This window comes from Epinephelus fuscoguttatus, linkage group LG3 (assembly GCF_011397635.1).
Source record: "Epinephelus fuscoguttatus linkage group LG3, E.fuscoguttatus.final_Chr_v1".
In the NCBI taxonomy this organism is placed as follows: Eukaryota; Metazoa; Chordata; class Actinopteri; order Perciformes; family Serranidae; genus Epinephelus; species Epinephelus fuscoguttatus.
In genome coordinates this window covers 31702097-31725575 of record NC_064754.1, presented here as the reverse complement: position 1 = coordinate 31725575, position 23479 = coordinate 31702097, and the positions used below count along the sequence as shown (strand labels likewise).

Below are 23479 nucleotides of genomic sequence, written 5' to 3'. Positions count from 1 at the left end.
GTTGGAATATATTATGTGAAAAATAATAATATGGGTGAGAAATGCAATTCTACAACTACTGAAAACTTTGTATGGTATAGATAGGTATTAATTAGTCCTTTCGGAAATTCATTGTGTGCAGTACAGAGATCGTCAGATAAATAAACAGACAACACCCATCACTATCCATTCGAGCGTAACCAAAAAGTTCTTCCAGGCCGAGCACACCCAAGAAGGCTAAAAAACGCACCCAAAGAGCCCCTGAACGGACACCCTCCCTTTCTTTCTAGTGCCGTCTGCTGTTTCCCTCCAACATTGTAGCTAGTTCCCATGAGGTCAGCTTTCATTTAATAGCCTTGCATCCTGCGCTGCCACTTGGCATGTCAGGAGGCGTGCTCCAGATGCTACTCAAAACACTTCGTTGCTCTCTTGGTTTCTATTGCAAACTAGCTACGTTTCCAAAAACCAAAACGGCATCCCAAAATATGAGCGCAGAGGATGTTATGGACGAGAATACATTTTACAGTGTTTTGGCTGACTCTTATATTCAGCCGTATTCATTCGATTATTTCATTCAAGTACACGGTCCAAGAAATGGAGCAGAGAGATGCTATGGCTGCATTAGCCGTACAAAGGGCTTGCCTGTGATGCATCCTGGGACATGTAGGCACGGCCTCAACACCTCCGTGAGCAGAAGAACTCAGCTTTCTCAGTCAGTGTAGCATGCACTGAGGAATTTATTGCTTTAGTTAAATACATTTACCATCAACACTGATTGGATATCCACAATACAGATGGCAAATTTCCCCTTTAAATTGATTACTGATTACTTATTGATTACTTTAGCATTTGTAGTTAGCAAAGGTAAGCATACTGAATGTAAGAAAGGTTTGAAGGGTTATCTGTCCTTGAAAACCTAAGAATCATCAGGTTCCCTGCTGACAGACAGACTAATAAAAACTGATAAATACCAGCAGCCCTCTGACTGTAACACTGGCTCATAAAATGATGTGTCTCTCAAGTATGATTCAAGTAGTGTGTATCCTGTGTGCCCTGAGAAGCGGCTGCCAATCACAATGCTAACTGATAAAGACAGAAGAGCTTTTTCCAGCTCTCCCTCCCTCCTCAGCAGTGCAGTCAGCTAACTTGTGGCTCTAATACAAAATTCAAGCCAGCACTGGCTGTATGAGTCATTTCCACCACTAGTGACATTTAGCAGCCATTACTACTGGTGCACACAGGCAGAGACGGAGGAAGAGAGAGACGGAAGAAGAGAGAGACGGAGGAACGATTGCTGAATAAAGAGCAGGAGAGCGTGAGATTGAGTAAAAGCCTTAGAGAAAGCAGTAGTCAGGAAAAACTATAAAAGAGAGCCGTCGCTCCTGTTGACCCTTCAAATGTCACTCATCCATCAAACCCCTCTGTTTCCACGGAGACACTCACCCATGAACTGGCAAGCTGTTATTAGCGGAGCTGAAAGACAAGAGTGGTGTCAGTCAGGAGAAAGGGCCAGTCAACGTGCACATACACAGCAAAAACACACACGACACACACACATGAACAAACATATATAATACAGATCAAATTAAATCCTCTGCACCAGCTGAAAAACAGGTAGATTGAGATATGTGCTACCAAAGAAGCTGGGTAGATGTTTGAGAATATGCACACAGTGGATAGTATAACTACATATGGGTGTATATATACCGCATCTGCTGACTTGTGTATATGTACCATATATATTTTCATCTGGTATTTGTGTATGTGTGCAAATAACAAGTGCTCACCTATACCTGTGCAAGGGGCTGTACAGCAGCAGCAGCAGGGCGACCCCTGTAGCAGTGGCCAGGACTGAGCGCATCCAAAAACTGAGCTGACAGAAGTTGCAATACTGGATGATGGCCAGGATGGTGGCGCAGCACAAGAACATGGTCACCTGGAGAAAAAGGGGCCAGTTATTAAAATGACCTAACCAAGCAAACAAGGGCTATACTGAAAATACAACAGAACAAAAACAGTTCAGCTTGTCAGGAGTATGTGTGTGTGTGTGTGTGTGTGTGTGTGTGTGTGTGTGTGTGTGTGTGTGTGTAGGCGAGGTAAGTATAAGGTAAACTAAATAAATGAAGGGTTTTCGACAGTTCTGTACATTAGTTACTGCAAAATGTAGTGACTAAAAACACTATATTGTGTGAGTAAAGTAATATCGGTACATTAAGCTGGCATTATGAGTGTAAAATAAACACTTCCATCTAAAACAATTTTTGATTATGCCACTTAAAATCAAGTCTTTTACGCTACTGCAAACCAAAACTTTTCCTTTAGATTTGTGGCTTTATTTTCTGTTTCAATCCTTATCTTCTAAAATTACTTGTAGTAGAACAGGTTTTTTTTTAACCTTTTTTAATTTCTAGTTGTAGTTTTATTTGTATTGTCACAAGAAGTCCTTAGGTAAAATTAAAAAGAAGGTTAAAACACGTTTCCTTATGAAGACTGGTATATGTTTACATACGTCAAGCTCTGCACACAGCAATGAGTATGAACTGCACAAGACATGAAGGCAGGGTGTTATTGTTTAACCATGCCAGAGTCAAACAGCAGATGAGGAGATAAATTTATTTTTCCACACTTTGACTTTAACTATCCAGACACGAGACAAACCTGAGACATTAAACTGAATGCAGCAGCACTCTATTAAAGCAACAGTGAGCGCGTTTACATGCACACTAATAAACCGATCATTATCTGATTTCTGGAGTTACCTGATTATTCAAGTGGTCATGTAAACAGCATAATCCGATAGGCTTTATCAGATAAAAGTCATTATCTGATTATGAGAAATCAGATAAACACACCCAGCCTTTTCCCCAATAGTCAGATTATTTGGTGCATGTATACCCTTTAATCTGGTTTCTTTCGGGTTTTGCTATTTTATACTCCCACTCCACTACATTAATCTGACAGCTTTTGTTTCCTTTCAGATAAAGATTTTACATAAAATAACATATTTTTATATTCTCAGTGTTTAAATTGTCACTTTTATTTTATCTTACTTATATGTTATGCATTTTGTGTGACACGTTTATATACAATACACTTGTATATTGCTCTTTGCAGTACTTTTACTACGAATCTACCCAAAGTATGTAAAATTGGCTCCTCATCGATAAACTACACATTAGAATGCTCTCACATGTATTTGTTAATGATAAAAACAAACAGTACTGTAAGAATATAAGCTGTCAGCATGATGAGTGCTTTATTTTACAAATATATGACTTCGAGGTTTTTCAAGGATATGAATACCTACTGTAACAAGAAGTTTGAGTTTTATGTCATGTACTTGAGGAGAAAGCACGCAAACACGTCAAATCGGATTATTACCATTACCTGATTATTGATCTGATTATTGTGCGCATGTAAACGTGCTCAGTGTCAAAATGAAAGTTAACTATCCAGGACAATGAAAAGTAGTGGTGCTGCAACGATGAATCCATTAGTTGTCAACTATTCCATTAATCGCTAGTTAATATGGTAATCAATTAATTGGTTTGAGTTGGGGTTTTTAGATGAAAAAAGGTCAAAACATCTGATTCAAGCTTGTTATTTGTGAATATTTTCTGTTTTCTTTCCTCCTCTCTGACAGTAAACTGAATATCTTTAAGTTGTGGACAAAAAAAGACATTTGAGGATGTTATCTTTGGCTTTACGAAATACCGATGGACATATTTCACCACTTTCTGGCATTTTATAAACCGAACTACTCCTGGTGGCCATGTCTTCACCTAAATGTTATTTAACCACTTATTGTTTAGCAAAATGTATTACTTGTGTGTAGAGATGATTGTTTTTTGCCACTCTCATTTTTATTTTATTGTACAATATGTTTTAAACTAGTACTTTTACTTTATGTTCATTTTCATGAATTCTAACAATAAAAATTACAAGTAAGATCATCTCCAATTAGTTTTTTTCCCCCTCTCCCAGTAAAAAAAACAAAAACACTTTTGCTTTTGTCTTTCTTCTGCATGTAATTTAACTGGTATCTAAAAGTTAGATGTCAAATGCAATATGAACCAAGCCACAGCATATTGCAGTGCAAAAAAATGATCTTCATATATCAAATGCAGGAAGGAATGTTTCAAAGGCAGACGAAGAAAAGAAGTACCCATTTTCTACGATACATTTGATGTGAAAGGTGCTGTTTTAGGTTTTCAGATAGGGCTGCACAACTATCAAAATCACAAGCGCAATACCCAAATCACAGGAGCTGCAATTTTTTTGACAGAGGTAAAAATCATTTCAAAAAGTCATTATGAATAAAGCATTGTGGTGCTACGGGAATGCCTATAAATCATATTCCAGATGTGAGGAAACATGATTTTTTGGCACAGGCCCCAGAGAAAAAAATCACATTGTCATTTTTATAATTTTTTTTAGTAAAATCAAACAAAAAAATGACCATTCCCGTAAAACTGTGACTCATATCGCAATCGCACTATCATCAATGTCGCAATATATATTATTTTTGCATATTGTGCAGCCCTGCTTTCAAATATAGAATAATTCAAGCAAACACACACACAGACAGCAGTGGTAATTTGGTGACATTCACAGGTTGTTAATGATTATATTGACAGGATAACATCTTTTCCCCTCTCATCCCTACACATGTCCTCCCTCTCTCCCAGTGATGCCCCCCTCCAGCACTGTTATTGGGGTCTGATATCTTCAAAGGCATTAAAGTCCAGAAAACTGCATGTCTAATTAACAACCCTCCCTGAGACTCCCGCTTTGATCTGCAAGCCCTGAAGAGATGGGGAGAGAGTGGAGGGGAGAGACGGAGCAGGGTGGGAGAGAAATGGATCGAGAAATGGGGTGTTGAAAATCCTTGAAAAACAAGATATCAAAACACCACACATCTTGTGAGCAGCCGCTGGCTCAAAGCTGGAAAGAGAGAATTAAACTTAAACAGAGCTGGATATGGCCTTGACTCAAAACAGCAGAGAAACGCTGCAAAGTATGGCTGCTCTCAATCTTCTCACATGCGGGACTCAGAGAAGAAGAAATGTCAACATTCCTGGTGCCAAGGTCCACAGGCGAAGCCTCCTGAAGCCTCCTAGCTGTTTTCCTTCTACAGTTCCTATCAGGGCTAATGCCAGCTAACAGCTCTGCTGGTCTCCAAGGATCTCTGGCTTCAGACCACCATGGGCAAGGTTTCAAACCGCCCAACTTCGCCCTGCTTACTTTGGCTTAGGGATATCAGTGAGGGCAACAATTGTAGCTTCGAAATCACTCGTAGTACGACTCCCACAGTTAGCAGTAGCCCTGTAACAGCAGAGGTAGCGTAGTTGCACTGATACCCTTTTTCCACCAAATTAGTTCTGGGTCTTGAACTGGCTCTGTCTTGAACTATTGCAACTATGGATGCATCACTTTTGTTCTGTCTGAGAAAAAAAGGATGACCAATTATTAATGAGACCACTGCACGCTCTTTTTTTCCAATGATTTCTCACCTAGCGATTTTGTTGTTGCCTTTTCCACCCTCTCTTTCCAACCTGTAGAATATGACGTGCCAAATGATGTTGTCACGCTTCGCATTTCCAGTTAAGAAAAACCTGCTATTTTTGGTTCCAGCTGAGAATGACTCAAAATTAGGAGTGTGAAGCAGAAAAAAACCCATGTTATAAAGGTATACTATGCAGGATTTTCCTTAAAAAACAATGTACAGATTCAAACAGAAGTAATTTCTCTCAGTCATTTACAACCCACTACAAGTGTTTGGGCATGTATTTCTCCACAGAGACTCTGCCCTCTGCCTGTATCTTCTTATTTCCTTCTTATTTTCTGTATCCAGGTCATTTATTGGTGTGTGTGTCTCCACAGATCTCAGGTGAGGTCGGGGCTTTATAAAAAGGTATCAACCAGATGCCTGTCAGCAAGACTGTCAGCAGCACACATCTAGAGATACAGCGCAAATCTAGAGTCACTGTCTTGCAGTTGTATGTCTCTGCGAACCAGTTGCAGCTACAGTTTACATCCATATCTGTGAAAACATGGATGCTTCACACATATCTTCCCTCCAGCGGCAGCACAGAAGATCCATACCATTAGCACAGTTTAAGGTGGGCACCCACGATTAGCGTCATCAATTCTGTATCTGACCAAATATCACTGTGATGCTGTTGAATAATGATCAGATTTTGCCGTAATTTAAATTCTGAATTTTTGAGTTAATGGCCAGAAACACCAAAATCTAATCGTTTCAGTTTTGAGTCCAAGTGGATGTTTGTGCCAAATTTAAAAAAAAAATCCCTGGAAGGCGCTCTTGAAGGATGGACAGACAATCTGAAAACATAATGCCTCTGGCCACAGCTATTGTTGGCATGGATGGGGCATAGAAAACCACAAACACCAAATGAATGCGGTTGGCTTTTACTTTTACTTTCACTGGTGAGTGTGTTTACAAACAGTTACGGCCAGTCCTGCAAAGTATACCTTTGAATAATAGTATAAAGCAATGACAAATGTAGTGCAGCAGCAGCAGCAGCAGTATGTTTGATAGTTTAACTTAAAATATAAAATACTACTATAATTATTGTTAATTCTCCTAATTCTCTACTGCGAATGATTCTTAAGAAAGAGATATTGCCTGGGTGCAGACCTTTGAATCCACCCACTCCACTGAGTTGACTAATTTGTCTGGTATCAAGTCATGAAACAGCGGTTTCTTGTTTAAATCAATCACTCAATCAATCAAGCCCCACAGCACGACTAACGCTGTTGTCAAACACTGTCAAGCTGTGCACCCTAACTGATGAGAAGTAATAGCAGCAATGGCGGTAGATGCTGCTGTCGAGGCTGTTCTAAATCAGCGTGTGTTCTCAACATCACCTGACATCGTAGTTTGTTTTACTTTGCTCCACTCCACCCTTGAACCCACAGTAAAACCAGTACGTTGGCACGGCTATGCATCAGTGTCAGTTTAAAATGACATTAGATTCGGGCAGACATGTCGCTCTCTCGTGATTGGTTAGGGAAAATTAAAACCCCCTCCCCCATGGGAATCAGTGGACGCAGTGTCAGATGGAAGATGGAAACAGGGTGCAATGACGAGAGATGGACACACAGAGTCTCTGAGTGCCCACATACAGGACAATGTCTTCCCTTTTACTCATTCGCACACAGTCCAGTTTTTATCCCGTCATCCCACCAAACAGCCATGTTTACCTGGAGGGGCAAGTGGACGCTGCAGGTGAGGTGCGACAAGACAGAGATGGCAGGGAGGGAAACTAACACAGCACCAATCACGTGACGGGGGACCCATCCAGACACCACCAGGAGCAGGGAGCGGGTACAGTTCATCACCTCCTCCAGATAGAAGGCCATACTGCAGGAGACGAGAGGAGGACAGAGTGTTAGGACGACACATTAGAGGATGAGTTTCCAGCAGCACAGCTCCAAAGCAATATTCTACATGAGACCGAAATCAGAATAAACAAAAACATGACATAGCAAAAAAAAAGCTACACACAAAACAGAGTGAAGAAAAACATATTATCTCTCCCTGAATTACTCTCCACCCCCGGTCCTGCTCAGTCAGGGATAAACTGCAGCAGACTCTCAGCAGTCCTTAATTAAGACACATTATTAAAACACAACTATGCTGTCCAAGTCCCAGCGAAAAGATGGAGATTTATTGCCCAATTTTCACATGGCAGTAAGTGGAAATTAATTTGTTTCCAAATGTTCTCCACTGAGAGAGATACATCCACACCCATAAACACACCACAAAATCCATAAAACACATCTTAAGCATTTCAAATACTGGAAACTCCAAGTAGACAGTTTTTTGGGGGGGAAGCGGGGGGGTTGGAACTTCTCATTGTGCCAATTTCTGAGCCAATATTGGTCTTTCACAAAAAAAAAAAAAAACTGGACGTGAGCCAGTCATATCTGACCAGGGAAGTTAATCCATTGTGGTGTGGGAGCCAACCACCACATAAAATAATTTGTTTTGGTTTCAGTGGAGAGTTGTGATGCTATGGGATGGTCTATTAGTGGTTTCCAAGTCTGTGCCACTGAGGCCCAAGAGATACAGGCTTTTAATCCAACCAAGCACTACAGCAGTCAATTTGGAAACAAATAGCTAGATATTCTTGGGCCCTGATGGCACAGCACTGACAATAACAGCCTACATGACATTTCACAAGGTTTTCCATTCCTCCAGGAAAACAAATCGGCCTTAACAGAGTCCTTCTCGTTTTGTTTTGCAAAAGTTTCTTTCATGAATGTATTATCATGTATAAATATCTTCTAACTGTCCTTTCAAACCCATATTTGTTGAACTCTGTCGCAAAACATGTGCGCGCACTCAATACTCACCGTATGGACAGCACCAGGGAGGCCAGCTCCAACAGGCCAGCCAGGGGAGCCAGGGCCAGGGCAGCGGGAGCCGGATGGCCCACAGTGGCTGGGCTCACCAGAGGTGGAAGGAAACAGGCCAGTGTCAGAGCCAGGAAGACAAAACAGCTGAGGAGAACATCCAGGAAGGAGCTGAAGGTGGAGCTGGCAAATGTCTGCACCTGCACCTGGTTCTTTACCTGGAGAGGAAGAGGGGTGTGAAACGGAGGAGAGGCAGTGGCTCAGTCTTCGCAGAAATCATGCCTGCACTGTACACTGCACATGCACAGATGCTTGACAGAACTACTATGATAAAAGGTAGCTGTATAAAAGGTAAGAGGGATATTTCTAAAACTAAACTGAGACTGTTTAGTCATCGGGTAAAAATATTTTTTTTATAAATGATAACCTATTTAGATTTCAAAAGCTTTTTCATGATACTTGAGTTATTGTGTCCATTAGAAATTAGTCTTAAAAGTATGTCTAACATTTATGTGTGTGTGCTGACCTCACTACAGACCACTATATATAAAATTTAAACTAATTTAATTCAATAAGCAAAAGTAAAACACAACATTTATAAAATATAAACCTAAACACACATAAGTTAACAAACTGTTAAATCCACAGTGGAAGCTTCTATCAAATAAACTACAGTCACAATCAAAGACTGATCATGAGTGATCATCACTGCAGATCTGCATCAAATAAACTCAGAGGCTGAACATCAGTGTTCTGAGCTCTGTAGTAACACTGCTGTAACAGCAGGGGGCTACAAGGCTGCAAGGCTAATATGGCATAAAATCTGGGAAATAGGGTGGTGTTGGGGGGTGGTACAAGGAAAACACTGCAACAACTCCTGCCTCCCTTCACTCACAAACACATATACACACACAGTCAGACACACACATGCACAAAGCACACAGCACACTGTCTAAGACCCCTGGATGTCCCCATCCACATGCTTGACAAATATCCTCACAAGGAAAATTAAGAAAGTCGGTAAATAGTCAGCAACTATTCTAAAGTTTGTGCTGAGTACGGCTGTGATGAGGCTTATAATTACAGTGACAGGTAGGTCACTGGTTTGATATTAATAAGTTGTTGATAAATTTAAATGTGACCAAATTCATGATATTTGGATATCGAAAAAATTACAGTCCAGTAGAAATTATCATAGTTAATGCTGAAATCAAAAGAGTTTATAAAATAATTTTTTGGGAGTTGTGACAGACCACAAATTCTGCTGGAAGTCACATATAAATCATGTCATGATGACAAAATGTCAAAGTCCAATTTCTATGCTACAGAAGAGAGCTGTAAGGGTCATAAACAGAGCTGAGTAACACATATCAGCTGAACAATTATTTATAAACTCACACACTCTCAAATTTAGAGATTTGGTAAACCTTAAAAATGCGACATTAATGTATAAAGTAAAAAATAAGATGCTTCCAGACTGTGTCCAGAAGTTGTTCAAAAATTGAAGAGTCAGTATGAACTAAGAGGAACATGTTTTATAGGTTAACAAAAGGAAAGATAAGAATAATGTGGAATAGTTTTAAAAATTAATCGATGTTGTGTAATGTGTCAAACAACTGATTGATTTAAAAAGTATTGTGAAAAAATGCTGATTATGAAATATAAAACCTAGTTATGAATGCCAGTGTGTGCCAGTGTATTTGTTTGGGACTTTGGGCTATATAAAATGTAAATGTAATTTGTTTTGTTGCTTTCATTTTCATTGTATAATTCCAGAGAACAGTACAAAACTACTGATGTTAAAAGGGTGGGTGCAATAAGCCAAGGTTTCATTCAACGTGTTTGGGTCAGCATAACTTCCTTTGATTTGTCACTGCTTCAAAAGTAATAATATCATTATGATTATTATGATTATGCTGATGGTGATTTTTTTTCTCTCTTTTTCTTGTGTCTATTTGAGTTGTGTAAGTTTGAAAATGACCAAAATAAATGAACTAAACCGAACTAAAAAAGGCAAGAAAGGATGTGTGTGTACATGTGTGTGTGTCAGTGTGTGTGTGTGTGTGTGTACCTCCTCCTTGTAGCTGGTGCGGTAGGCCTTCTCCAGAGGTCTCTCTAGGAAATTGAGGCTGATCTTGTTGATGGGTGGTTTGAAAAAGTAGTCCTTCATCAGACTGTGAACAACAGAGAAACAAGACCAAATATAAGATTAATATATTTTTCCTATGGAAGTCAAATATTTATTAAAAAACAAACCTTTGCTGATTTTGTCAGGTTTGTTTGGACCAAAACTCCCAATAAATTTACTTCTGAATCTTCTTTTCTATGTACTCAACTTGGAGTAGATTTTAATATATTGCAGAATGGCTGATGTTTGGTCCGGTTGAGTCACACTCGAGTTTGTTTGCAAAATGAAATGAAAAAGAGAGTGTTAAACATTTGCATTCTGTTTTTAAGAGCCCCCTGAGGCCCTTCTGTGTGGTGTCTGTGTTTCTCAACATTATCTGAAGACGTGAAATGTCAAAGTGATCTGTGTAATGCTATAATACAGGTATATCATATCATATCCCTGTGATAGACTGGCAACTAATGGAGGCAGATACACACTTTGAGAGAAAATTATATGGAGGTTTATGTCATTTATATAAATCATGCTTACTCATTCACAAAGTTCAAACATATGAACATGGGATCTTGTTTATGACTACATGGATCCTTTCACCACATCTCACTGTGCAAATTCAGTCATATCAGTCACCCTTGTGTTGGGTTATCAGTTCCACTGTTAACCTCTTGCTCACCTGTCCTCCCTGATAACATCCACAAAATGGACGTCACTCTTCTCTCTGAAGTTCTTGGCACGTAGCTGGATGAGGGCGGAGTGGTCCATCCCCGTGCCTGTTGCCCCTGTGCCACCGGCCATGCCTAGACTGGTGCCAGTACCCGTGCTGGTGCTGGTCTTCTTCTCTTTCTCCTGGAGCATGTCGCACAGGGAGCTCTGGCTGGCTCGCACTGGATCCTCCAGCGGGGGACTCAGGAGACCGTTGGCTGCTCTGGGGCTGTGACCTGGGATGAACTGGATCCATACGAGAAGGTGAGGAAGACACAGAAGATGACAGGGAGGAGATTCAGGAGATAAAGGAGAAGAAGAAAAAGGTCACACAGATGGAGGTGACACAGGACATGACTGTTACGTGACATATGCACTGGTGCTGTCAGTGTTCATGCCTGTGAGTGAGTGTGTGTGTATGTGTGTGTGTGTGTGTGTGTGTGTATTGTACTTTGGCACTGCTGGTCTTGTGCTCCTCCTGGCAGCCGTTCAGCACAGCCACATCGTCACCCTGCTCTGCACCCGAAGACAAGACCACACTACAGGACACACAGGGAGGCTGGAGAGACAAAAGGACAGTGCAGGGGGGATAAATAAAAAATAAAACACAGAGCCAGTTCCAGATATAACAACACTTAGATAGAAGTGTTTGAGTGTGGACACTGTGGTCAAAGGACTACCTGCACTTTCCTCATATGTAAAACTCATTCACACAGAAATTATTATTAATCTGATGTTTGGCCAAAATACGAGGGCATGTATGTATCCATGTCTATATTCCACCCTCAGCTTTCTGTTTCTCATGACTTACCCCAATCCTGTCTGGAGGTTGGTGGGACAGCAGGGGCTCAGCAGCCTGTGCTCCCCCAGGGATGAGGTCCGGTGTGCGGGGCTGAGGACAGGTAGACAGGCCGACACTAACAAAATCTCCCCCCGACAGTCCCACCTGAGCACAGCCACACGGCACGTCATGGTCCAACTTCCTTCCTGAGATCAGGTAGGTTTTCAGCCCTGGGGAAAAGCACAAACAAAAAAAAATGCCCTCTGTTCAGAACTTCATGATGATGATCTTTGAAATTTTCATGGTTTGACTTAAACAGTACTTTTACATCTAACCTGTTTGATTCGGTTAAAACAAACTGAGGTCAGTTTGCCTGGTTGGTGCGGCTCATTTTGGCTGGTTTAAAAGCTGTCAATTAAATCCTAATGCGGACCGCACAACCAAACTGGGACTGCTTGAGAAGTTGGGTCTCGTCCCGCTTTAAAGTGGACTCTGGTGCAGTTTGTTTGTGGTTTGAAAGCAAAAAAAGATGAATGATTTTAGCATGATCTCAAAAGCTAGACTGCATAAGAATCCATCTGTGAAATCTGTTCAGGAAGCGATCTTATGATAGATCCACATAAGATCGTGTATATAAGCTATTCATGCAAATAATTTGTTTGTTAACATATGCATGTCAGCATGGGTATTTCCATTGATTAAAAAGCTGTTAAAACTGCTGTGCTTGCAACTGACTCTGTGTACTTTGTCAGTTCATTAAGTCCATTAAAAAGAGTGTTACAGTGATCCCACAGTCATAAGCCCCAAATCATTACTGTACAAGACGCCTCCTTTTTACCCTATCTCTACCTGTTGGTCATTATTCATAATGTGCAGTCGATTTGCAGTCTAACATTGCTATCAATGCTAAAACCAAAACTGTGCAATCAACGAGCTACCTGGCTGTCACTTTATATAACTTCATGTTTACTCCTCTCATGTTGTCTTATGTCCACATCATCAAGCTAGTTTGCTAGTCGCTGTCCATTAGTCACTCACTCTACAGCAGGAAACTGCACTTCAAAATAAAAGCTATGTCCCAGAAATGTACTGCACTTCAAAATACTGTGTATTTTTTACAAATGTCACGTGCTTGCAAGCCACTTGCAGTACATGCAGAGTGGACCCACGACCCACATTTGGGCCGTGACCCACCAGCCGGGAACCACTGCTTTAAAGCACAATTTTTAATGGTAACACTGAGAACAGCACAAGAGGCTGGATCGCCACAATATAACAAGCAATTTGTTTTGCCAAACATTCCTTGGGCAACAAATCCTCTAATGTGATGACTGAAGCATGTTACACCTGCGTACTCTAATCTGATGCTAAAACAATAAGTCAATCTATAGGACAACTGATGATTGTAATTTTGATTATGATTTAAGTCAGTTATACCTAGCATGTGCTGGTTTTTATGGGGTGCCGTTTGTAAAGTGGCTCACGCTGAAAATAACATTTTGCCACATTTAGCTTCAAACAATGTTTAAAAAAGTATTGTGATTTTTTTAACATCACCTTTTACCACATTTACAGCAATATTTGTTAACTTAGAAATATATTAAATAGTTAAATCTAAATATTAAATGTGGCACCTAAATGTTAAATGTTAAATCTAAATATTAAATCTAAATCTAAATGCTAAATCTAAATCTAAATATTAAATCTAAATCTAAATGCTAAATTAAATCTAAATGTTAAATCTAAATATTAAATATAAATATAAATATAAATGCTAAATGTAAATATAAATGTTAAATCTAAATATTAAATCTAAATCTAAATCTAAATGTTAAATCTAAATGCTAAATCTAAATCTAAATGCTAAATCTAAATCTAAATGTTAAATGTTAAATCTAAATGTTCTGTGTGAAACTAAATATTTAGCTAATATGCAAATTCACACTGCCGGTCACCGGAAGTACCAAAATAAAAGCTTGAGATGGTCAGACTGTGTTTATAGAATCAAATAATGAATTAAAACCAACTTATCAGGGGAAATGAACACTTGAACATACATTAGCGTGATAATAACTACCTAAAATAACAAGAAACATGTTTGGAGCAATTTTATTTGACGTGTACTTTGAGTTGTTAGTGTCCCTTCGGAGGGACTAACAACCTGAGCTAAGCTAACAACCGTTAGCTGTTAGCCCCGTTAGCAGTGTCTGTAATGACTCATTAACTCTTAAACGGTCCGTGAAAAAAATATTTTTTTCCAGCGGATGTCTTAGTTACAACATGGTTTCTTTTATTTATGTCATTATCAAATAAACCCAGTTGATCATGTTGATGAGACTACGCTAAATCTGACTTAAAATCCCACAGTAACACTCTCAGTTACAGGCAGTCATGATTTTCCACTTGTGAAAATATTGGCTAGCTGCAGATATACCCATCACCAGCCACTTTTTGTTGATGCACACACACTGACAGGCAGGTGGTAATGCAATACTGGGTGTTTCACCAACTATGTTTGCACATCAGCCCGGAGCTCTGGCCATGTTCACACAAGTGAAGGGCCAACAAGGAAATATACAAACAGTGGATTAGAGTAGTGGCCCATAGCCAGCCGCTATCAGCCTGTCCAAACACACAGTAACCTGGCTTGCTGGCCTCTTTGTTCAAACAGCTAAGAGGTGCTAACCTTGTTAGCACTGACACGACTGGAGGAGCAACTTCAGGCCATAAAGGAGCCTGGTCCAAGAGTCTTGATTGGCTCCCTGCCTCTGACTGATTGTCGGTGTTATATTTCATTGTTATGTACACTATTTACACTAAAAGGGAACCCATTTGGCATCCCTGCTCCATGGGCATGAGCTGTCCCTGCAGCACAGGCTGGAGCCAACTTTCAACACTATCTCTGTGTTTTTGTAGCAACCCTACTGCAGCCCATTCAGTGAACTTTTAAGTATGTGAGAAAAGGGCTTCCAGGACAAATACACTGTATTAATGCAAGCCTAGCTCAGCTCTGTCAAACATTTTGTGAAGACTGTTGTCATATTTTGACAGGATTATCACTGTAGATCATCTCTAGATAACAAATATAAAGGTACAAGACGTTTGTTCTTGAGTCTTTTTGCAAATTCAGTATTTTGTATTGTCTCTCACAGCTGTTGTTGACAACTTCTATCTATATTCTCTATGAAACTGTCACTACATCCACAGAGTAGTAGATGAGACAGATTATGTCTGGCTCTCAGCTCAGATTTCTCCCTGTTAGTAACAGATACAAGCGCTCCTTCATTCCGACTGCCACATCTCTTTTGAATGCAGGGTAGTGGTAGAGTCAAACTTAGCACTGAGGCTTCTCTTTTGGCTGGTTGTTAATCTTGTTATGATCATGTGATGAGCGATGGTGACGATGTTGATGACAATGGTGTTGCTGATGTTGATACTGATGGTTGTTGTTGATGACCACTGTTGTTTCAGATCACTGTATTTGGTTCCCCCCTCCTTCCCCCCGGTTGTTGAGTATTTATATTCTTATGTGTTCTCTCGTGTCTTTCTATGTGTGTTTTTGCTTGCTGTGCAACTAATTGCCCTCTAGGGACAAAATAAAGTTGAAGCTGAAGTTAAAGAAGTTGACCCTCCTCCTCTTCCTACTGCCTCTAATAGCGATTGCAAGAGCAACTGCACATGATCGAAAACATCCAAGTAGGAGTCCCTAACGCAGCTGTCAATCATGACGGTCATGGCTCATGAACTGCAGTCAAACTGTCAAACTAGGCAGCGCTGATCAAATGGGAATATTTTAGTGTACTGTTTAGCTGTAAAATGAGACAAGTTGTGACCTGGCTGCCATGTTGAAAACAGTTATACCAAAAGATTCAAGTAAATGTCATTAGAAGTAGTATGAGGAGGAGAGGGAACCTGATTTTTTTGCCACAGAGTATCTGTCTCATGTACATCTGTGTGGATGTAGTGACAGTTTCAGCAAATATGGCAAAAGGTTACTTTTAACTGTAGCTTTAATATTACGTTGCTCATAGTATAAGAGAGCTGCAGCTGAAGTCCTAATTGTTTAAAATGCAGCTTTTATTGAGTTTTGCATGTACCCTGGAGATGTTTTCTATTTAGCTTGGAAATGATCTGGAGTGACTGAACCCAAGCAGCCAGGAAAAACTTGTATGTAAATGTATGAACATGAAAAAGCCAACATAAAATAGGTGCATAAAATTATTGAAATTATACTTCATAATAATCACTGTAATACTGCCCCTCTAACTCTTGAACTCTGTTACCTTTTATGCACAGTGTGACAAAATGCTTTATAAGTAAATCGAGAAAGAACCATTTAATCAAACTCCTTCTGACCTGACTATCTGTCGGGTTAACAGACACATTGTTCTTCACTCAACAGAAAAAGGCCAAAGATATGAGATGATGTGTCAACTTGTGTAAGTGTGACTGATGAGCATCCGACCCATATGTGAAAGCATGTGCGTCAGTCTGATGCTGAGTGGGTGTGTTCATAAGTCAGACACAAATGCACACACACACAACACAACACACACACACACACACACACACACACACACACACACACACAGGCTATTTACTAACCCTCATGTCTGGATGCATCCGCAGATATAATGATTCTACCTGATTCTATCTGAACAAGTTACTTCTTCTCTTCCTCTCGGTCCACTGTTGTTACAATGTTTGAGTCAGTGTAACAGATAGCTAATGTGATAATAGGGTAACTTCTAAATAAAAGTCATATCTAAAAAGCAGCAGCTGTGTTGGCACTGCTGCTTCCACTCCTCGGTTTCAATTTCACTCAACTGAATTCTTGTAATTTTAAGATTTAATGACGGGAAATAAGAATAAGAACTTGCCTTACAAAAATCAAAATCGATAATCGTAATTACTGGCAGAACTAAAGCAAATTGCTATGATCTGGTGCATGATTGTTTCAGGGTTAATATGCCTTAATGGGCAAATATAAAAAGATACAGCAGAGGTTAAGTTAGCCACTGTGGAACCAATGGGCATGACTGCATCTCACCACAGTGTTCTGTTCTGCTTCTCCGTCTGCATAAATAAAATTAGTTATGAATGCGTAACTAACAATGAACTTATCTTGGGAGTCTGGAAGCACTGTGTGTCTTGTTCCGTGCCTGGGACAGTGACGACTTGGCAGACGTCCTCGGCCTGTAGGCCAACAACAGCTCTAACTTAGGGTTCGAGTCCTTTGCCAAACGGGCGACAAAGGCCATTTATGAGATCTCAACCCACTCACACACACACACATACACACACACACACACACACACACACACACACACACACACAGTCACGCAAAGGTTCACTTCTGTTCTCATAGGCAAGAGTTGTGCACCCCCAAATTATCTTCAAATACAAAGCCAGTACATTTCATGACATAATTAGTTACTAAGCTAAAAGCTTGTGTTGCTTCTTGTTATTTGTCTTGTTGGCAGCTTTGAAAACGTGTCTTTAAACCAACTTTATGACTTGCCAGATTAGGAAAAGAACAGGTTCTGCTAATAATAAAAACACTCTGTTCTTTTCCAGTGTCTCACTACGCCATGACAGTGTGACAGTGAGCCAGCAGAACCATACCAGAACCCTGAAACTGAGGCAGCTAAATGGAATTCGTCCAACATCAAGTATTCATTTACACGTATGCCTTTCCTACTGTCACATGTCAAAAAGTCTTCTATTGGGAGGATATTTAAGTTTACAGAAAAGTCAAACCTCCCACAGAAGCAAAGGCACACAGTCTACAGCTACATCCGCACTACTACCTTTTTAAAATGAAAACAATGTCAGCACACAAGAGCATTTAGCACCATTTCAGATGTCATCTCTGTCCATACTCACACGCTTGGAAATGTATATCACAAGACCCAAGTCTGCAACCTTGGAGCTGTCTTCTCCTTCCTGCCTCGTGTCAACCACATCATCAAAACAGCCTTCTTTCACCTATGTAACATTGCCCGCCTCCGACCCTCTCTGTCACCCTCTGCTGCTGAAACATTCATCCATGTACTTGTAACATCCAGGCTTGACAGCCGCAACAGCATCTTCTATGGCACCACAAACACTGTCTTCAATAAACTTCAGTATGCACAGAACTCTTGCTGCTCACGTGACCACATCACCCCAGTCCTCCACAACCGGTTAAACACAAGATACACTTAAAGATTCAACTCATCACCTACAAGGCACTTAGTAATCTAGCTCCTCCATATCTCTCTGACCTCCTCCATAAGCACTCCCCCTCCTGTTGTCTCTACTCTGCTGATGCCAACCTCCTTCAAATACCCAGGACCAAGCGCCGAGCCTGGGGTGACAGGGCATTTTCAGTTGCTGCCCCCTCTCTGTGGAATTCACCACCGCGCCACATAAAACATGCCGCCACATTGTCAGCATTCAAAAAGGCCCTCAAAACCCACCTCTCCAGGCCAACCCTGACTAAACCCACACAGTTTCCCTAGTTGGCTCTACTCAATTTTAGTCTCTTATTTTATTGTCTTTAATGAAGAATTCACTGTGCTTTTTTATCCTACTTTATGTAAAGTGTCTTTGAGGACTCCAGAAAGCACTATATAATGTAAACAGGAAGCATACTGTCAACTCTCTCGTTGGTTGCTTAGTTACAGGATATACCATGGAGATCGCGAAAAGACTAGAGATTTCTTTGATGGCCCAACAACAAGGCAGAACTGTTACTCAAAGTATCACGAGTTTAAGGATTTCAAGGCAGTGGAAAATTGATTGGGAGTCGTAGCAAAACATATACGGCAACCTATCAGAGCAGTATCGGCCGGGAGCATTATTTATCGCTGGAAGACGTCATGGTAATGGGAGAGGAGTGCTTTCAAAAGAAGGATGAAATCACAAAATGTTTGTACACCAAGCTATAAAGTTGTGGCTTGACAATTCATGACTGATGAGAGAATCAGGAATCGAATGCAGGTGTCTGCATCATCATTTCCAAAAGTCTTCGTTCAGACTAAGCTATGCATAAATGTAGAAATATTTATGTATTTTGAAACAAAAAATATTAGTGTGGATGTAGCCTATAAAGCATAGACCACAGACAACACTTTACGTAAGGATACTTCATAATCCTTAGTGCATAAAAAAACACTGTGATCTGCACAGCCAACACCTTCTTCTGACTATGATTGATTAAAGACACTCCTAAACTTGCAGTTTCAGCTTTCTGTTCAATAAGATCAGCTACTGAAGGGACAGAAGAGCCTCAAACGATTTACTGTAATGTCTTAAATTACAAAAAATTAATAAATAAAATAGCATTAATTTCAGCAAGAGGGTACAGCATACTCTAGCTAGCATTATAGAGGCATACAGTGACTACGGACACTTGTTTAGTGATCTTCCTTCTCACTCCAGTATGCATGAGAGGCAGAATGCTGATGAGTTGGAAACACAGACACAGAGAAGATAGCGAAAGCAGAGTGGCAAACGGCGAAGAGATGGCGAGGGGGAGGAAGAGACCGAGAGTACTTTGAAGGTCACTGAGTTTAGCATGCCTCGCATAACCCACATTCCTTGTCTACTTCCATTTCGGCTTTCTAACTTTATCAACAGCTCGCTCTAAACTCTTAAACAGGCCTTGAATTGTGAGGGCGTTAAAGTACTTGACTTGTTAGACACTGAAAAACTGTAGTTTTCAGACCGTGCACTGCACAGTAGGATAATGTGTGTGTGTGTGTGTGCCCAAGTGTCATCTGCTTTCTAGATATACAACAAAGTGCCACACGCACTGTATCTTCTGTGTGTTTATCCAAGCTCTAATCCTCTACTACTGAGTTTGTGCAGCCGAAGTTACTGAAACACACGGTAGAGCTTCCTTGGGTGTGTGTATAGGCCGCACGTGTGTGCGTTTGTGAGTGTGTTTGTGTATTGATCTTCTCCAGGCTCTGTAAAGGCAGCACTCTGGGAAAGAAACTGACACCAGCACTCTAAAGTGTCAATGCAGCTCAATGGGTTTTATTCACTTATTCAGACCAGCTGACTGGAGCAGAGAGGGTTCAGCCGAGGACAGCTACTACTACAACAACTAGAATACAACACAGATGTACAAAACACACACCTAGATTAAGAAATGTTCCTCTAGTGCGCATGTACACGTAGTTACACACACACGGGCATACATGTGGAGCCAACACAACCTGCTGACAACATGAGCAAACCAAGACTTCACTGTGGCTTCATCATCTTAACGTTCATGCCTATACTGTACCTGTGCAGACACATGTTTTATACCATTACACCCTTTACTTGCATTGCTGCCACAGAAAGTACCACTGTTACTGACTGAAAAACATCTGACCTCCGTAAAGCTGATGTGAACAAGAACAAGAGATGTTTTCCTACTTGTTCAGAGTCAGATAAGGTAACAGATGCTTGTACTTTACGGGCAATCAAATCAAATTGGAAGCAGTTCAGTGAGGAAACAGTTGTTTACTGGCTCTGTGGCTGGGTGCATTCAAGTCAAACTTCAATGCAGAGGAGTCAAAAACTGCAGTTCCTCAAATGGCCACTTGAGGCTGGCTCCAGAAGTAAGTCAGTCCCCACAGACCCCCAATGTTAACATGCCCAACTTTACAGCAGAATTGGTACAAAAATCAGTTTGTATGTGTTTCTATGGCTTATTTCCCTGTTTATGACAACTGTACGGAGGGTGGACTTTTATATAACTCATCCAGTTACATTTTAATAAGGCTTAAAGTTACGCATAATAAGGGCATGGCCACTTTGAGTGACAGGTGGGTGCTGTCTGCTCACAAGTCACTAGCTACTGACAACACTCTCATCCAAATATAGTCGATTCTGGCTCCAAAAATCCAAAATGGGGACGGCCAAAAGGCTAAACTCGACACTTTAAAACAGGAGTCCACTAACCAATGGTTGACACCACGTTGGGCTACATCCATTATTTCACGCAGTCTATAGTTGGAGCTCAGGTTCAGTTGATTTTTGGGTGAGATACAAATACAAAAGCTCTGCAATAAACTCTACCTTAAATGTAAATATATTCACTTTTGTTGTGACTAATTTGTTTGTTCTTGTGTGTGTAGGTATGCAGAGCGCTCACACAACCCCACACTCCGCAAGAGGACATAGCCCTTTAAACACAAGACACCCTTTCCAGGAAGTATGCAGCATCTGCCTGTCTGAGACACATAGTGATATATCCGAATGAATGCACACACAAACTTGGCATTTCCTGCAAGTATGACTCATCCAAAGTAGTGCACTGCAGTGTGATCGCCTCTGCCCCACATATCCTCATTTATAAGAAATTACCTACAATGTACAAACACACACACGCACACAAACATACACACTGCATGCACTCGGCACGAGATACACATGTAAAGGGTGTATACACGTGAGTGAATGAATGAATGAATCAATGAACAGAAGGATGAATGGAGAGGAAGCATAGCTGAGTCGTCACATTCCACATGTACACCCAAAGACCATGCACACACACACATCTGAAAATGACTCTCCTATAAACACACCCCCAAACACACCAACACAGCCACACATACAGATACAAACACGTGGCACTAGTGCTGAAACATTTGGTCAATGAACGGATCGACAGGAAACTGTCCTTAAACACTTCCGATTATTAATTACGATTAACTTTTGATCATTTCTCAGGCAAAAAATGTCAAACTTGCTGCTTAATGTTCCACCTTAAAAGTCGCAGACAGTCGACCCAGTGAATTAAATTATTTTTTTCTCTGACTCCTACTTCTGTAAGAGGCAGTAAAACAATCTTTCATTTCATAGTTACAGTAAAACTCTCCACAGTATGAACAGTGGTCACATGAGTCTCAAAACCAGCCACAACTCAGCCCTGAGCAGAGTGACTGTCTCATATTGACCAATCAACAGACTGCAGTGTTCACAGCTCCACCTTTTAGTACCAGATCTGTGTGCTAGGTACCCCAACAGAGGGGTGACCAAAAATGGGGACGGTACGGAACGTTTCTATTGGTACCATCCACATCTTTTCACAGTGGGAAACAAAAAAACGTACCAAACTGAACTGTACCGTACCACTTGGTGGAAACAGGGCTTATGTCATGTCACCTAATAGTAGTTTCACAAGAGCACCATTCTCCTGACTGAAAGTCCAGTGTGTGTTTGACCCATCCATGACTTCTCCCTCTCACCCTACTTGGACTTTCTTGCTCTTTCTACTACGTTATTGCTGCTGCCGGGAATACATTAGAGTTAGCTGAAAGCCTGGTGTGTCTCATACAGACGTTTCAGGTGCCTTGTGCGTCACTAACATACACTGTATACAAAGATGGGCGACCTGACAGCTCCCCAAAATGAAGCCAAAACATCTTGATCGCTCCCTGGTGACTAATCTTGCACATCTACAGCCTGCATACACACTCTCATCCTCAAACCATACTGCATTCTAACACACACGCAACCTCCTGGAGGCCGACTCCTCTGAAAGCATTGTGTGTAGACCCACACATAAATTAACACACTCAAACATGACGTAATTAAGCACACTCACACACACGCACACCCAGGCCCTGCTCAGCAGTCGCTCTGTGAGAGTGTCTGGGTGAACATTTTAGACTAAAGTTGACATTTCAGAATATCCCCACTGGGCTGTCCCAATCTGGACTCTGCACTTCCTGACAAATGACCTTTGACCTTACGGCGGCTTCCAAGTGCTTGATCAAAACCATCCCTAGTGACCCAAAGGTCGCCGGCTCCCCTCTGGTCCCACACACAGCAAAGTGAAGATAAGTATGAATACGAGAGACAGAGGGAGACAAAGACGGATGCTTAACACGCAACATTTGTTCAAACTAATGAAGCATCAAAGTCAAATTAAGTCAACCTCAGAACGGGAGCAGAAAAAGACAAATTAAAGCTTATCCTCCTCTTTTCTCTGTGAGCTTCATCTAACCTTTTCTCTCACTCTTCACTTTCATCTCGCTGCTTGGAACGGTCAGAAAATAAACAACTCCGGCACTAAAAATAGACTTCAACTTGTTTTCCCTTTTTCGCAGACTTGGCCTTCCCACTGTCCGACTCAACTATCTCTCTAACCTTCAACTTGTTCTCTTTTGTCTTTTGCCAACCCTTGCATCTCGCGCAGGCTCTCGCTACCTGTCTTTATATCTAGCTGCTCTGTCTTGCCTCTGCTGTCACATCCTCTCATTTTTCAGCCATATTCCTTTCACATAAACCTTCTCCCATCGGTCCTTCTTTTTTCCAATCCCCCCCCCCCCTCCCTCCTGTTCCCTACCCTCCAGTTTTCTCCCTGGTCAGTGGCGGGTCTTGAGAACAGGCCTCGTGCAATAGCAGATGCCTCCATATTTGGACACACTGATGGAACCGAGGGATGAGGCTCTCGCACGATCCTCCTTCAAATACCCTCCCATTCCTCCATCCCTCCTCCCTTCCCTCTTTTGTGCCATCAT

The 23479-nt window shown here is 41.0% G+C and overlaps 1 protein-coding gene across 4 annotated transcripts in view; it reads right to left on the bottom strand.

Annotated features, from left to right (window-relative positions):
- The window catches only part of adcy9 (adenylate cyclase 9), a 50905-nt gene that overhangs the window by 8237 nt on the left and 19189 nt on the right, over positions 1-23479 (bottom strand). Inside the window, exons 2-9 of one of the 4 annotated variants that reach the window (XM_049568120.1) lie at positions 12003-12202; positions 11643-11750; positions 11163-11437; positions 10433-10535; positions 8362-8579; positions 7207-7366; positions 1767-1915; positions 1423-1452 (exon numbers count right to left, since the gene is read on the bottom strand). In XM_049568120.1, the coding sequence (XP_049424077.1) occupies positions 1423-1452; positions 1767-1915; positions 7207-7366; positions 8362-8579; positions 10433-10535; positions 11163-11437; positions 11643-11750; positions 12003-12202 (1243 nt within the window). The remainder of the gene's footprint in view (positions 1-1422; positions 1453-1766; positions 1916-7206; positions 7367-8361; positions 8580-10432; positions 10536-11162; positions 11438-11642; positions 11751-12002; positions 12203-23479) is intronic. The other 3 variants (XM_049568128.1, XM_049568138.1, XM_049568147.1) reach the window with 3 other exon arrangements.